This window comes from Peromyscus maniculatus, chromosome 12, assembly GCF_049852395.1.
Source record: "Peromyscus maniculatus bairdii isolate BWxNUB_F1_BW_parent chromosome 12, HU_Pman_BW_mat_3.1, whole genome shotgun sequence".
Lineage (NCBI taxonomy): Eukaryota > Metazoa > Chordata > Mammalia > Rodentia > Cricetidae > Peromyscus > Peromyscus maniculatus.
In genome coordinates, this window is record NC_134863.1 from 49,237,978 (window position 1) to 49,256,213 (window position 18,236).

Consider the following 18,236-nt stretch of genomic DNA (forward strand, 5'->3'; position numbering starts at 1 on the left):
ATATACACAATGGAATACTACTCAGCAGAGTAAAACATTGACATCATGAGGTTTGCAGGCAAATGGATGGATCTAGAGAAATCATCCTGAGTGAGGTAACCCAGACTCAGAAAGACAAATATGGTATGTACTCACTAATAGGAAGATGCTAGATGTGGAACAAGGATGACTGGACTGCTACTCACATCACCAGTGAGGCTACCTGGAAAACGGGACCCCAAGAAAAACACGGAGAAATGGATGAGATCTACATGAACAGCCTGGACATGAGTGGGAGCAATGAAGGGCGAGGGTCGACAGAAAGAGAGCGGGAGATCCTAGCTGGATCAAGAAAAGAGAGGGAAAACAAGGAATAGGAGACCATGGTAAATGAAGACCACATGAGAAAAGGAAGAAACAAAGAGCTAAAGAGGCCCACAGAAATCCACAAAGATACCCCCACAAAAGACTGCTGGCAATGGTCGAGAGACAGCCCAAACTGACCTACTCTGGTGATGGGATGGCCAAACACCCTAATAGTTGTGCCATAAACCCAATTCAAGGACTGAGGAATCTGGATGCAGACATCCAAGGCTAGGCCCCTGGTGGAGTGCTGGGAGTCTAATTAGTGGGAAAGAGGAGTGTTTATATGAGTGAGAATTGTTGAAACCAAGGTTGGATAAAGCACAGGGACAAATAACCAAATGAATGGAAACACATGAACTATGAACCAAAGGCTGAGGGGCCCCCAACTGGATCAGGCCCTCTGAATAGGTGAGACAGTTGATTGGCTTGATCTGTTTGGGAGGCATCTAGGCAGTGGTACCAGGTCCTGGGCTTGTTGCATGAGTTAGCTGTTTGAAACCTGGGACTTATACAGGGACGCTTGGCTCAATCTGGGAGGAGGAGACTGGACATGACTGGACTGAGTCTATCAGGTCGATCCCAGTCCTCAGGGGAGACCTTGATCTGGAGGAGGTGGGAATGGGGGGTGTGCTGGGGGGAATGGGAAGGAGGCAGGAAGGGAGAGGGAGAGAACAAGGGAATCTGTGGCTATTATGTAGAACTGAATAGTATTGCAAAATAAATAAAAAAAATGTTCGAGTTTGTAGCAATAAAAGAATAACTGGAAATTGTGAGTTAAATTTGGAGATCATGCATGCCAATACTGTACAGGGTTAAATAATCTCAAGAAACATAGTTAGCTGCATTCCAGAGACAGTAGGAGGTACATAAGTTAAAACTTTCATTTTTTTTTTTTTTTTTTTTTGGTTTTTCGAGCCAGGGTTTCTCTGTGTAGCTTTGCGCCTTTCCTGGAACTCACTTGGTAGCCCAGGCTGGCTTCGAACTCACAGAGATCCGCCTGCCTCTGCCTTCTGAGTGCTGGGATTAAAGTGCTGCCACCACCGCCGGGCAAAACTTTCTCTTTTATAAAAAGAAAACATAAGTAAAATTATATTCTCAGCATCACAATTTTATATCTTTGTAATTACAGAGGCAACAGACAAAGTGAGATGGCTGAGAACAACTACTCTGTGACAAATGAGTTCATCCTAGTGGGATTCTCAGATCACCCAAACCTGAAGACCCTCCTGTTCCTGGTGTTCTCTGCCATCTACCTGATCACCATGGTGGGAAATCTCGGGCTCGTGGCCTTGATCTACATGGAACGCTGTCTTCACACACCCATGTACATCTTCCTGGGCAATCTGGCTCTCATGGATTCCTGCTGCTCTTGTGCCATCACTCCCAAGATGCTAGAGAATTTCTTTTCTGTGGGGCTCTGAGAGTTCTATTAAGGATTACAAGACCTGCTTATTGTTGGTTGTTTTATTACTTTTTGTTCTTTGGATCTTTGGGGGACCAACACCCAGCTCCTAAATAAATCATAAAGTCTTATTCTTTCTTATGAATGCCCAGACTTAGCTTGGCTTGTTTCTTGACGTGAATTGATGAGCGAATTGCGCTATAAAAGTTGCCTTAAATATAAGGCGAGCACTTTAACGGCTTGCTTATTAACAGCTTTTCTTAAGATACCCTGGCTACCTTTTGCCTCTGGGCTTTTACATTTTTCTGTTCCATATTCCTTTCTTTGATTCTTACTATGTGGCTTACTGTGCTGCTGGACGGCCAGCTACTAGCTCCCTCTTCTCCTCCTTTTTCTTGCTCCTAGATACCTCTTCCCAAATTTCTCCTCCTATTTATTCTCTCTGTTGTTAGCCCCATCTATTCCTCTCTCCTGCCTCGCTATTGACCGTTCAGCTCTTTATTAAACCAATAAGATGTTTTAGGCAGGCAAAGCAACACAGCTTCACAGAGTTAAACAAATGTAACATCTTTGCATCATTAAACAAATATTCCACAGCATAAACCAATGTAATACACCTTAAACGAATATTCTACAACACCTGCTCTAATCTTCTGAATCTAAATTAAAGACAATAATGATAAGTTAAAATATGGTTTTTATTATTCAGTATTCACGATCAAATGCTTTCTTGCTATATTTTAAAATAATCTATATACAAAGAGCCACATCTAATTATAAGAGGAACATCATTTTATCAGTGTATGCTACTTTGAAGACTAAAGATAAGTTGACTGGAAGCATCTACTCCAACCCAGCAGTCTTTCTGCACTCCTTACATGATTAAGAGGAGCAATATATCCTTACTTCATTCTGTGTATTCTTTTCTTGAAGATTCATTTTAATTTCACAAATCCTTCTTTAAAGCTTCTTGTCTACAAACTACCATGCTGTGTATTGCAAAAGTCAGAAAGTGTGATAAGATTTTAACTGTAATGCAAACAAATTTGTAGTCAAAATTCAATATTATACAATATTTAATGTGATCTAAGAACAATAAATAAGCACTCAAAGACTTTAGTTTATTATTATTCTCTGAGATTTTTCTAAATGCTACAAAAATTCATCAAATTTGTTATTTCTTTTTTTATATTTTTATTTTATAATTAATTTAATTTTACATATCAGCTATGGATTCCCCTGTCCTCCCTCCTCTGACCTCCCAGCCTTCCCCCCAACCCATCCCCCATTCCTACCTCCTCCAAGGCAAGGTATCCCCTGGGGAGTCAGCCCAGCCTGGTAGATTCAGTTAAGACAGGTCCAGTCCCCTCCTCACTACATCAAGCCTAAGAAAAGTGTCTCAGCATAGGCCCTAGGTTCCAAAAAGCTAGCTAATGTACCTTAGTCAGGTCTGGGTCCCACTCCCTGGGGGCCTCCTAAACAGTTCAAGCTCATCAACTGTCTCGCTTATCCAGAGGGCCTGGTTCAGTTCAATGGGGGCTTCTCAGCTATTGGTTCACAGTTCATGTGTTTCCACTACTTTGGCTATTTGTCCCTGTGCTTTTTCCAATCATGGTCTCAATATCTCTTGCTCATACAATCCCTCCTCTCTCTTGTCGATTGGACACCTGGAGTTCTACCTGGTGGTCTGGCCATGGATCTCTGCATCTGCTTCCATCAGTCGTTGGATGAGAGTTCTATTATGACAGTTAGGGTGTTCGGCCATCTGATCACCAAAGTAGGTCAGCTTGGGCTTTCTATCGACCATTGCCAGTAGTCTATTGTGGATTTTTGGGGACCACTCTAGCACTCTGCTTCTGCCTATTCCCATGGGGTCTTCATTTATCATGGTATTTCTTTCCTTGTTCTCCCACTCTATTCCTGATCCAGCTAGGACCTCCCTCTTCCCTAAGCTCTCTTTCCTCCAACCCTTGCCCTCCATTACCCCCCTCATGTCCAGCATGTCCAGTTTGCTCATGTAGATCTCATCCATTTCTCTGTCATTGGGCAATCCCTGTGTCTTTCTTAGGGTCCTTTTTGCTAGCTAGCCTTCCTGGAGTTGTGAGTTGCAGTCTGGTTATCTTTTGCTCTTCATCTAGTATCCACTTATGAGTGAGTATATACCATGTTTGTCTTTCTGAGTCTGGATTACCTCACTCAGGATGATATTTTCTAGTTCCATCCATTTGCCTGCAAACCTCATGATGTCATTGTTTTTCTCTGCTGAGTAGTACTCCATTGTATATATATATATACATATATATATATATCACATTTTGTTTATCCATTCTCAAAATGTTTAAAAATTTCAGTTGTAAATTAGACTCTACTTTTCACAAGTGGTAAAAACAACAACAGCAACAACAAACAGTCCAGATAAATCAACTGATATAGAGAAAGGCTTTATGTGGATTACAATTTAAAGGTTTTAGTGTGCTTGTAGTGGGTAGCCATTCCAGCTTGGATCTGGAAGTGCCAACCCCCATTGAGACCTGGCAACTGTGATGCCTATGAGGCAGGGCCAAGCGAGGCGTCTGGAGACCTGAGACCTGGATGGGCAAGCGCTCTCTCTGTTCCTGGACCCTAGACGGTGGAAGTTGACTGAGCAGTGCTCCAGAAAACACCGCTGGACTGCGAAACACCTTCCCAAGACCCCCGCAATCTACCTGTTCCTTCATTTCTAAGTCACCCACTAAATAAATCTTCCTTTTAATTAAGTGGAGTGGCCTTAATAATTTCACCAATATGTGCTATTAGTTGACCCTCTCATTTGAGGCTTAGCATCATGGTACAGGTACACTGACTGTCGCACAAAACTATTCACTTCATATCTAAAGGACAAAGGCATGGCAAGAAGATGGGCTCAGAGTCTCAACAATCTTCTTCAATGGATGCCTGTATTGACAAAATCTCCCACATAACCCATATGTTAAAGTTTGTAGAACCTTTCAATAGCCCCAAATGTTAGAACCAGCCTTTTTATTATATATAAGGACTTGGAATAATATCAGGGTGAACAAACATGGGATGTGGGAAACCAATATATTTTACTATGTTTACAAATACAATCACACACAGATGAGCTCATATCCCATATAAAGTATGAATTCACACAAATACATGCAAATGTACATATATATCTTTACATCCCCACATATATGATACTTGCAATAATATTCCACTAATATTTATCCAAGAAAGATATAATACCAAAATCACATGATAAAAGTTTTGGAAAGGAAGAGAGTATCAACAGAAGGTGGAAGGAAGTTTTGCAATGTTTACACCTGGGTGGAGTCGTGTCTGGAGTGGAATTCTCAACAGCCAATTTCAGTGTATGGAGAATAAACACGTGTAAAACTAGAGATGATTCACTCACTCTGTGCTCACCATGCACATGAAGCTTACAATTAAGATCACCGCAAATTTAAAGCACACAGAATTTGTTCTTTTTCATATCTATCCCAGAAAATCACCAGGGACTAGAACATCACAAAAACTTACTACTATTTGAGCTTAGGTTATACATATTTAAAACACAGTTTCTTCAGCTACACATCCTAATAACTCTTAGATAATCTAACTAGACCCCAGTCAACCCACCTAAAATAAATCTAGGCTGTGGAGACCATTTTCCTATCTTCTCCACTACAATTCCTCAATAAAATCCCCCCAATTATTTATTTCATAAAACCTGTTAATATCTTGATTTACTGACACTTTTTGTATGGAGAGAGAACATTAAACAGAACTAGGAAGAGGCTCAGAGTCAGCCAGATGGTGAGTGTGATGGACCTCTCCTCACTCTCACAAGCACACTGACCACAGAGCATCCTTTGACAGTCTGCCCATGGTCCTAATCTTACACTTGTACTCCCATGGCTTTTTCATTTCCTGTGAGAAATGCAAGTTGAATTGCTGTAAGAATCATTATTTCACACAAGAGAATTTAATGAAAAACCTATATTTCTAAGAATTTCCAAGTCTCATGTCTATTTACAGAAATCAGCACTGTCTCATCAGAACAGATAAAGGTGCTATGATTTTCCAAGCTGACTACAACATCATATTCATTTTCTTTTTCTAGGGACTACATCACTACAACAGTCAATGTGTTAATGAAAACATAATGAATGACATACAAACCTGATAAAGTATTTTAATGATTTCTGTTGTATTTATTGTCTTAAAAGTATTTGTATAATTTAAGATTCACTTCAAATACTTTAAGGATATGGGTACATAGACAAGAGTCCATTTAAATATGTTCAGTGTGTAAGAGCAGTTTCTGCACAAGATGAATAACTGTGTCTGCGTCTCCAGCAACACAGCATACAAATGTCATAAGGAATGGATTTCCATTTCCACTGCGGAGAAGATCATGGCCCCACACATGCTTGTAATATCAGTGATACAGCGGGTGTAGAAAAAGGATTTTTGAGGTTATCAGGTTAAAATTCCATGTTCAGTGAAAGACACTCTTTCCAGAAAGTAAGTTAAAAAGTTATTAAGCAGAACACTGGGCCTCTTCTGGCCTCTGCACAAGTTTGCATGACCAGAGATAACCACTCACACGAAAGTGTGCATACACCACAAATATACACATACAAAACAACAACAACAGCAAAATTCTAGGTCAGGTTCATTTTCAAAATATTTAGAACAGTGTATAAAATATAGCCAAATTAAGCATGCACAATATTGTGATATTTAATAAGAATACAGCAGATAATAATATGAGATCTATGCATTTCTCTTTAAGAATTTTTCCAATGAATTTTTTACTTGCTTATTTCTCAAACTGTAGATAATTGGATTCAGTACAGGAATTATGACTGTGTAAAATACAGAGTCCATCATATCATTGTCATCTACTTGTGGAGATGCAGGACGCACATACATGAAAAGAAGAGAGCCATAGTATAAAGACACCGATAAGAGGTGGGCTCCACAGGTGGAGAAAGCTTTCTTTATGCCTTTGATAGATTTCTGATTTAAGATAGAAAACAGAACAAGTGTATAAGAGACAAGAATGGTTGTAATAGTGAATACCTGAATTGAGCCAGAGAATATAAAAATCATTAGGTAATTGAGAGAAGGGTCAGTACAAGAAATCTTTAACAGTGGCAGAATGTCACAGTAAAAGTGATGTATTATGTTAGAACTACAGAATGTTAGTCTGAATAAAAACCCTTCATGAATTAAAGCATGAATAAATCCACCCACAAAGGACAATATTAACAGACATATACAGAGTCTATTTGTCATAATTACTGGATAGAATAAAGGTTTGCATATGGCTATGTATCGATCATAGGCCATTGCTGCCAAGAGAAAACATTCCGTGGTTGCACTGATTCCTACTGAAAAAAACTGTATCATGCATTCAGAGAGAGATATTACTTTGTTCTTAGCTATGAAGGTGAGAAGCATCTTTGGTGTGACTGTGGAAGATAACCAAGTATCCACAAATGCTAAACTCCCTAGAAATAGGTACATGGGGATGTGAAGGCCAGAGTCATTCCAGATGAGGGTGATCAGACCAAGGTTCCCCACAACGGTGATGAGATAGATCACCAAGAACAGCAGGAACAGGGGGACATTCCACTGTGGGAGATGACTGAGTCCTGTGAGAACAAATTGTGACAGCAGTGTTGCATTCTCTGTTCCCATGTCCTCACCGGATGTCCTTGAGATAAGAAATAATAGATGTCACACAAAATTCATAAAATTTTATGAAGTAAAATTTTGAGTAGTTGAATGTAAAACACAACTATGTACTCATCAGAATGACCAAATTTCACTTAATATCACTATATAAGATGAAAAAATTTCTTCAGAGTGAAGGAATTATTTCAATAATTATTCTAATAAAAATTGTGACTACATCAACATATTTAAGGAAAAGATACCTTTCAAATTTGTGTGAAAACTATGGGATTACAAATTGGTTATGTGTCAAAATTCTTTATTTGTATAACATATTCATAATCAAGGCAAAAGAAGTTTTAAGCACCTAGATTATACAATGAATTCAACAGAATGTCTTAGCCAAGTACTCTAATTTAATAAATTGAAATCTTGCAATACATAGTGGCCAGGGAATTTTTTTCAAAATCATTATACAGAAGTGGATAAAATCAATTTCTATTGTGGGAAACAGAAGCCAGTAATATAGAACACTCCTAATGCACCCAGAGGCTCCCGTGTGCAGCATAATTGTCTGGGAATATTTATTCAAATTGTAGATCATAAGATTTAGTTGTAAATTAGCATAGGAAATTATAAACAAGACTAAAATGGCCAAATTTATAAAAAAATTTCCAGATAACATTCAGTACAAATAGAGTTATTGAAACGTGTGTGACTGGACATTGGCAATACTAGGAAGACAGAGATTAATTGGACAGGATTTGAAATATCAAGAGACTATTATACAGTGACACACCAAATATGAACTTGGTGTTTAATGGAATGAAAATACTGTTTGTTAACTTTTGGTGTTTCCATATTGTTTTTCACAATTAAGATACACTAGTCTGTTGGTCATTATCACTGAATATGAACTGTACATACTCAGTAGTATTGGTCTACTGTAGATTTAATATTAATGACCATGTATGGTTGCTTAACTCTCTTCCTTTTAAGCCCACATTTTTCCAGATAATTATTCTGATACCCTCAGAATTTCTATGTTTAAACATTTCATTTCAAGAGCCCATGTTACTTCAAAGAAAATCAAAGGAAAGGCAAGTATTGATGCAAACCAGAACTGAACCAGATATTTGAGGGATATGATTTTAATGGTGGGAAGCTTGGAATGTAACAGACAAATATAATTCCAGAAGGCTAAATTAAGGATCTTTGAGGGTAAATTACAAGAGATCCCTGGGTGCTGGAAATAAGAAACATTTAATGGCTTAGAGAAAAGAGTTTCCTGCATGTAATCAGAACGTAGCAGTTTATGATGGGAAGGAAATGGCCACACAGTGATCTTATGTTTCTGAGAAATGTGGGGACAGTTGATATTTGTTTTATGGTCCTAGGCTACTGTAGTCTTTTATCTGTAGAATATTAAGGAAAGGATTTTAAGCAAAGTGCTAAAGAGTGGGAGGAGAGACGAGGAAGGCATTAAAAATAGAAAAGGCACAACCAGCATGAAATGGTAACCTTGTGTATATAAAAAGCAATAAAAGGGAGGAAGCGAACAGGCAGTGCTTAGCAGAGACTTATGGAAAAGGAAGAGAAAGGATAGAAAGGAAGTAGCAAAGGACTTTGAAAAATCTAGAATGCCTCTTTCTTTAAAATAGTTGTTACATATTATTCCTAAATATATGGGACTGTTTGGAGAGAGGAAAGGAAGAGGAAATTATATAAATATAATCTCCCCATATTGAAAAGCATTAAGTACATAAAAGCCTATTTAAATTTACACTTGAAATATATGTAGAATGAAGAATAAGTTTCTGATGTTTGGTTTTCAATGTTTGTCTTAGCTGTTTTGTTTACTATCTATTGGGAGTCTTGAAAAAATTATTTTCTTTTTGTGGAATCAAAATACATTTTTCTACTGAATTTACATTTTTAAACAGATATATTAAATTTGACTTCATTAATTTTTCTATGGATGATATGTTTGAACTTATATAGTCAGTGCCTGTGTTTTTCCTGTATTTCTATGATGAATTTTGGTGTCAAAACAATTAGAAAATATTTCAATGTAAATCTTATTAGTTTGATTTGAGAACACGTATTCACACATCTCTCTAACAATTATCTAGGTTACATTCCATTTTGCTTTATATTAGTAGAATAAAATTGATGCAGATCAATTTGTATACAGGTGATATACACCATGCCAATATTTCATTTTAAAGGCAAATTTATTGGGAATAGTTTTCCTTCTACAGAATCTGAATCACACCAAGAAACAAAAATTCTCAAATTATTTGAGATGTGAGATATAACAAACATCTCTCTATATATATATCAAGGTCTAGTACTCAATGAACCATAATATATACATGCAGTCTATTCTGCATACATTTATAAATGATATAAATTATGCAAGGATAAAAAAGAAACAATATAAGGATTATTTTGTAAGTAGAAGACATAACTTAAATATTTTACTTCTAAGTAACTGATCTTAAAAGACTTATGAAAGAACATAACTTAAGGAACATGATTAAACAATTTTTTTATTGACATCAGAATAATTGTACATATGAGGATCATTAAGGTTTCATAATGAATTCTGAGTTAATATTCTACTTCAGGAGAACTTAAAAGTCATTATAGTCAAGGCTGGACATAGAGCAGTTAAATGCTAGACTCACAACTAGAAGTCATTCCTGTAAGATAAAAAGATTGTATATGGTGTGACACAGCACAGCTCCCGACACCTCTAAGATGAATGAAAAAGTGTTGGAAAGATGGCAAAGGCAGAGGAGCATAAAGGGTTTTGTTTGTTTGTTTGTTTGATTTGCTTTGAATATTTTTTCTTTTTTTAAAATTTTCCTTTTGGGGGTATGCTGCAAGCATGAAGGGCAGGACTGGAAAAAAATCAGAACTGGGGTGCCTGATATGAAACTCCCAAAGAATCAATACAGAAATTATGTTAAGAAACATTCTTAAAGAAAACAATTCTAGATACTTTGCTCACTTATACTTGGTCATGAATTAAAATGTACAGGTAATTCTTTGTTGTTGCTATTTTCATTTATACCCAGATATGTAAAAATTATTATGAAGTAAAACCATTCTTAAATTTCCGTGGAAAGCATGGTGGATACTACAAAACTCATTTGTTTCTTACCTATATCAAGCAAAAAATTGCAGAGGTCCTTTAAAAAGCATCAGTGTTCTGAAGCAGAAAGAGTACTACAAGACCGCAGAACCACGTGTGATGATTCTGTTAGTGACAATTTGTTTGGAAGTTTCGTCTCTAAGCACAGCAAACTTTGTTCATATGGCTTTTCCTTTAAAGCAAGAACCTTTATACCCTGGCCTGCCTTCTCCATAGAAGGAAGGGCTGAAGAACTGGAATTCCCACGAGAACCTCAGGGTTCACTGGAGGCAAAGAAGGGGTTTCTCTGCTGGACACAGTAGATTTGGGAAGAAGTCTAAATTGGTTCCATGGGGCACTGCAGACTTCAAAACCATAAGTGTTACTGTAAGAGACTTTAATTTTAACCATAGAAGTTATAGTACCATATATTTCCCATCACACTTCTGCCAAACTATTATACTATTTTATATTTTGAGGACTCTGGATAGTATGCTTTTTCTGAGCTCATCAAACATGATTTTATTAATGTCAATGATCAAGTCTCATTTCCTTAAACTGTGAGTTGTGATTCCCATGTGGGTTCATGAAATATTTGATGGTGATAATGGTTTTCTAAATGTATAAAAACCTTAAAATCCATTCAGAATAAAATGTGATGAATCTGAGGCGTCTCTGGCAGTCCTTAATCCTCCTGTACTTGGCCTTCACTGAAGCTTTAGTGAACACACAGGTGCAGTTTCCACTGCAAATAGCATTGTTTTAACCATCATAAAACTCTGTTTCAAACACCTGGTTCACAATCTAGGTTACTGTTGGATATGAATTTCACTTTTTACTGTACACACAGTGTTTTGTTTTTTGCTTTTACATAAGTGCACTAGTTTAATTGCATAAAACTGAGAACAATAAATTTCTTTTTATTATTATTTTGTATCAATCTCAAGTTAGTCTGTCTTTTGATAGCCTTCTGTTATCATGAGGATTTTGTATCGGTTTATGTAGGGTTGTAGAACTGAATTAATTTTCATTCTGCATACAGCTATGCAGTTCAACCAGCAACATTTGCTAAGATATTGTCTTTTTTCCAGTGTATATTTTTTTCTGCTTTGCCAAAAAACAAACAAACAAGCCAGATTCCTTTAGGTATATGTTATGATATCTGCATCTTCTATTTGATTCCATTGATCAATGTGCCTGTTTTCATATCAATGCCAATCTATTTCTTCATGATACAACTTCAATTCTGGGATACTGGTACCTCTTGTGGTTCTTTTATTATTCAGGATTGTCTTAGCTATCCTTTTAGGTGAGTGTGTGTGATTGTTTCCATATGAAGTGGAAGTTTTTTTTTTCAATTTCTGTGAAGAATAGTTGGCCAAGGAGGACCCATAGATCCCTAAACATTACAGAACATTGCCAATGTGATGATGACCCTCCAAAATCTGACTCAAGGCCCTATTGCCAAAGATATCACTTGCTTATGCCATTGAATAGGGAGAAATCCAGCTGTTTCCCAACTAGAAGTTTTACACCTAGTGGTTAGCATTAATAGTACCAGAAAGAACTACAAATGCTGCTTATATAGAAAACAATCACCACTCTCAGCCAGCTATCAACCCTGTGACCTACAATTACCCGACTATAAGACTCAGATACACTGACACAATAGTGGCACAAATGCTGTGGGAGTAACCAAATGTTTTGATTGGGTTTAAGACCCTCTCCATGTGATGGAACCCTCAAGTGACACAGTGACTAAGTAGATTGTGGGCCTGAGGAGAAATTATACTACTATAATTATGCTAAATAAACACAGAAAAAATCACTCCTAATGACACATTGTTCATAGATCAGTGCATCACTCAACGCTCTCAAAGAAGCTTCTTCTTGCAGTAGATGGTTATTGTCATAGAGACCAACAAGCATCCTGACCATGAGAAATCTTGGAGCACTCAACCCTGTGTCTTTATCTAAGCCCTCTTTTCAAGACTAAGAGATCAACAATGTGGAAAGGTTGTAAGAGCCAGTTTGACTACAGGAAATAGTCTTTTGTACACTGATGTACATGTGCATTTACAGAGATTATGACAGCAAGTATAGAATCTTCACCAATTTAATCAAGATCAAATCCATGCATGGAGGTGGGAAAGTAAAAAATGTTCCACCTGTAACTAAGAAGCTCTTTTCAATTTATGGCTACCTGGGAATGAAAATAGTTTTCTCCAATGAAGTAATTCTGAGTATATAAATTACCCTCCAGAGCAGAACTCATGCTCAGGATTAGCTGTACAAAACAAAACAGACTCCATGTTTTTCTGTAATATTTTAGTTTTTTTTACTTTTGAAGAAGGAAAGAACGTAAAGTTAGGTGAGTGGAGGTGAGGAAGAGCTGGAGGTATTGGGGGAGGGGAAGATATGATCAAAATATATTATATAAAAATTTATAATTATTTTAAAAATTTAAATAAAACATATTGCTATATTTTTCTAAATTATGTGCAGATATGTACACCAGAACATGCATGTAAAAGGTAAATTAATGGAGTCAAATATTTACTTCTACGATGTAGATTCTGAAGACAAAAATCTATGTCCTTGAGCTTGATGACAAGCACCTATATCTGCTGAGTCATTTTTAAAACCTCAAGAGTTTTTACACATGAATACTCACTTATTGAAATAACATTCTACTACAGCTAAATCACAACAAACACACACAAATGTATATTTTAAGATATTTTTTAAAAGTTTTTAATTTTAATGTTATTGTATTTTATTTTATAATTTAATTTAATTTTACATAGCAGCCACAGATTCCCTTGTTCTTCCCCCTCTTGCTCCCCACCCCCAACTTCCTCCAGCCCATTCCCCATTCCCATCTCGTCCATGGAAAAAACTCCCCTATGGATTGAGTTCATCCTGGTAGAGTCAGTCCAGGCAGGTCCAGTCCCCTCCTCCCAGGCTGAGCCAAGTGTCCCTGTATAAGCCCCAGGTTCCAAACAGCCAGTTCATGCACCGAAGACAGGTCCCTGTCCCACTGCCTGGATGCCTCCCAAACAGATCAAGCTAATCTACTGTCTCACTTATCCAGAGGGTCTGATCCAGTTGGGAGTGCCTCAGCTATTGGTTCATAGTTCATGTGTTTCCATTCATTTGACTAATTGTCCCTGTGCTTTTGTCCACCCTTGGTCTCAACAATTCCCGCTCATACAAACCCTCCTCTTTCTCGCCAGTTGGACTTCTGGAGCTCCACCTGGGGCCTGGCCATGGATCTCTGCATCCGGTTCCCTCAGTCATTGGATGAGGTTTCTAGCACAATTAGGGTGTTTGCCCATCCTATCACCAGAGTAGGTCAGTTCGGGCTTTCTCTCGACCATTGCTAGCAGTGTATTGTGGAGGTATCCTTGTGGATTTCTGTGGACCTCTCTAGCACCCTGCTTCTTCCTATTCTCATGTGGTCTTCATTTACCATGGTCTCCTATTCCTTGTTCTCCCTCTCTTTTCTTGATCCAGCTAGGATCTCCCGCTCTCTTTCTGTCGACCCTCGCCCTTCATTGCTCCCACTCATGTCTAGGCTGTTCATGTAGATCTCATCCATTTCTCCGTGTTTTTCTTGGGGTCCCGTTTTCCAGGTAGCCTCACTGGTGATGTGAGTAGCAGTCCAGTCATCCTTGTTCCACATCTAGCATCTTCCTATGAGTGAGTACATACCATATTTGTCTTTCTGAGTCTGGGTTACCTCACTCAGGATGATTTTTTCTAGATCCATCCATTTGCCTGCAAACCTCATGATGCCATTTTTTTTCTCTTCTGAGTAGTATTCCATTGTGTATATGTACCACATTTTATTTGTCCATTCTTTATTTGAAGGGCATCTAGGTTGTTTCCAGATTCTGGCTATTACAAACAACGCTGATATGAACATAGCTAAGCATGTGCCCTTGTGGTATGATTAAGCATTCCTTGGGTATATGCCCAAGAGTGGTATAGCTGGATCTTGGGGGAGATTGATTCCCAATTTTCTAGGAAAGTACCATATTGATTTCCAAAGTGGTTGTACAAGCTTGCATTCCCACCAGCAGTGGAGGAGAGTTCTCCTAGCTCCACATCCTCTCCAGCATAAAGTGTCTTCAGTGTTTTTTATCTTAGCCATTCTGACAGGTGTAAGGTGGTATCTCAGAGTCATTTTGATTTGCATTTCCCTGATGATTAGGGATGTTGAGCAATTCCTTAAATGACTTTCAGCCATTTGAATTTCCTCTGCTGAGAATTCTCTGTTTAGTTCTATGGCCCATTTCTTAATTGGACTGTTGGGTATTTTGATGTCTAATTTCTTGAGTTCTTTATATATTCTGGATATCAGTCCTCTGTCAGATGTGGGGTTGGTGAAGACCATTTCCCATTCTGTTTGCTGTCGCTTTGCCTTGTGTTTTGATTGTTGTTTATTTTCCTAAGTTCTAATCATAGTTTGATCCCTTAATAAGGTATAGAATAATTTTATCAACAATCCTAAAAAAATAGAACGTTGAAAAATATATTTTCATGCTGATACAAAAAGCAATTATGAATTATTTATGTATCCATGTTAACAGTTTATGTGCCTATATAGTAAATACTATTTTCACTCCATTTTTAATATTCTTATATGGTGGTTTAATTTAACACATGAAATTCTTCAAAAATTAGGTGAACATTTCTATACCATATCAACTTTTGTAAGATAAATAATCCTTCTTGAACAGCCTTTATATCACATTTATTAACTAAAGAATATAGAACATGCAATATGCCTTTATTGTGGCAAACATATTCTTTATCTTTATATATAGGATAAATGATTAGGATCATAGCATTGAATGAATAAGCCAAATGCCTAGAGAGCTGTCAAGAAATCTCTTGTTCAATAGGCATAGAATGCATCAATGAAACTTAGAAAACTACAGACATATGCAGTAATATGAGTTTTCTGGATAGAAACAGTAATAAATGGACTGTGATTTATTCATTCCTTTCCTGTGGTTCACAGTACCCTTAAGAATTATAGGATCTTTTCTAATCCTATGAACCTAGCTTCCAAATTCACCCATCAATATTTATTTAAATATATGTGTATTTTCCTTTGATACTCAGAAATGGGTAACTTGTCTGATATTTTTGTCACAGTCCATATATAAAACAACTGGCTTAATTAAGAGCATGAGTTTGAGTGTATGATGCTTTTATTATTTTGAAAGAGGTTCAAAGTGAGCGGCAGCAACCATTCATCCCTAGAGGGTCTCTCTTGGTTCACCGCATAATTAAAAGGTGTAAAATATGTATTATTCTATGTTTTGGTTGAAAGATTCAAAGTGAGAGGCAGCATCCATTCCTACCTACATGGTCTCTCTCAGTTCACTGCATAAGTAAAAGGAACAGAACATGTATATTATTCTGCATACTTTTGTTGGAAGATTCAGTTGAATTTTATGAATACATGTTTGAGACCATCTCTATATAAACCAGTGATCTGTACATTGCAAAGGACAGAAAGCATAGTAGGACTTTATAATGTAAAAGAATTGTAGGTCAAAATAAGAATATACAACTTTGGGTGTGACCTAAGGACAATAAACAAGCCTTTTATTGATTTAGTGGAGTGAAATATGCTAACCTTGTTGAAGTCATCAAAAATAATGCATGAAATTAATTATATATTGAAGTCACACCTGCCAAAAGACCAGGTAGGGTGTCCCTGGTACTTCTCTACTCTCTTTGTTCCCCCATAGCCACCAATGCTGCAGCATATCACTAGCTGTGGCCTTCCCTCTCCCTGTCCACACCTCCTATGGACATCACAGATTTCTCTCCCAGCCTCTCCTGTCACACTTGCCACTGTGTCCCATGCCTTGCTCAACCACAGACTCCAAAAGACAACACATGCCAGCCCATATTACTACACTCAGCAAAACATTCAACTATTATTGGTTATGAAATAAGATATTCCATGATAAAGTCAAGTTGAAACAGTATCCTTCTACAGAGCCAGCCAAACAGAAGGTGCTAGTAGGAAAAATCCAAACCAATCCTAACTATACCTATGAAAACACAGGAAATAAAGAAAAAAAATCTCACACCAGCAAAACTAAAAGAAGGGGGACACACACACACAAACAGATACACACCACCAACACCACTAGCACCACAAAACCCCCACAAAAATTACAGGAACTAACAATCACTGGTCATTGATAACTCTTAGTATCAATGGCCTCAGTTCTCCAATAAAAAGACATATATTAGGAGAATGGATGTTAAAAAGGTGTTCATTTTCTGTGGCGTATAAGAAACACACATCAGTATCAAGGATATACATTACCTTAATGTATAGGGTTGGTAAAAGGTATTCCATGAAAATTGACATAAGAAGCAAACTGGTATATCCAGTTTAATATCTAAAAATTAGACTTCAAATCAAAATTAATCAGAGGAAATGTGGAAGAGCATATTTTCACCAGAGGAAAAATCCACCAGGATGACATTTCAGTTAACATCTGTACCCCAAATACAAGGGCACTTACTTTTGTAAAAGGAACACCATTACAGCTCAAATCGCATGTTGATCTTTACACACTGATAGTGGGAGACTTCAATACTCCACTCTCAACAATGGACAGGTCATCCAGAATAACACTAAACAGAGGAATCCTAGAGTTGATTGACATTATAAACCAAATGCACCTAACAGATATTTGCAGAACATTTCACACAAACATAAAAGAATATATCTTATTCTTAGCATCTCATGGAAATTTCTTCATAACTGACCATGTACTTGGACACAAAGCAAGTCTCAATAGATACAAGAAAATTGAAATACTTCCCTGCATTCTATCAGATCACCATGGATTAAAGCTGGAGATCAACAACAGATACAATAGAATTCTTACAAACTCATGGAAACTGAACAACTTTCTACTGAATGAAAATGGGTCAATACAGATTTTTTTTTTAAAAAAAATTAAGATTTCCTAAAAGAAAATGAAAATGGATACCTAGCATACTCAAACTTATGAGATGCAATGAAAGAGATGCTAAGAGGAAAGTTCATAGTACTAAGTGCCTATGTTAAAAAACTGGGGAGATCTTGTACTAGCAACTTAACAACACACCCCAAAGTTCTAGAATAAAAAGGAGCACAACTAAGAGGAGCAGATGGCAAGAAATAATCAAACTGGGAGTTGAAATCAATAAAATAGTAACAAAGAGAATGATAAAAAGAATCAATGAAACAAGGAGTTGGCATGTTGAAAAATCAACAAGATAGACAAATAAATCAGAAATGAAAAGGGAGACATAAAAACAGACACAGAGAAAATCCAGAGAATCATAAGGTGATATTTTCTCTGAGCTTGTCAATTGCAAATGGACAAGACATTGTTTAAGTATTTATTGCTTGTATATATTGTATATAGTTATTGTACTTATTGTATATAGTTTTTCTTATATTAGTTATAATATTTTTCCTTTTTTTCTTTTTATTAAAATAGAAAGGGTAAGTATGGTGATATTTTATTTGTGCTGAAACGTGATTTTATTTGTATGTTAATAAATAAAGTTTGCCTGGAGATCAGAGGTCATACCAAGCCATAAGCAGAGTCACGCAGTGGTAGCACATGCCCT

The 18,236-nt window shown here is 37.0% G+C and overlaps 1 protein-coding gene across 1 annotated transcript; it reads right to left on the minus strand.

Annotated features, from left to right (window-relative positions):
* Positions 1–4,815: 4,815 nt before the first annotated feature.
* On the minus strand, positions 4,816–10,759 carry LOC102910035 (olfactory receptor 5H19-like). The gene is made up of 2 exons (XM_076548332.1): positions 10,605–10,759; positions 4,816–7,475 (listed from the first exon to the last, which is right to left on the minus strand). The coding sequence occupies exon 2, from the start codon at positions 7,457–7,459 to the stop codon at positions 6,530–6,532; it is 930 nt and encodes a 309-aa protein (XP_076404447.1). The 5' UTR covers positions 7,460–7,475; positions 10,605–10,759; the 3' UTR covers positions 4,816–6,529.
* Between the last annotated feature and the right edge of the window lie 7,477 nt (positions 10,760–18,236).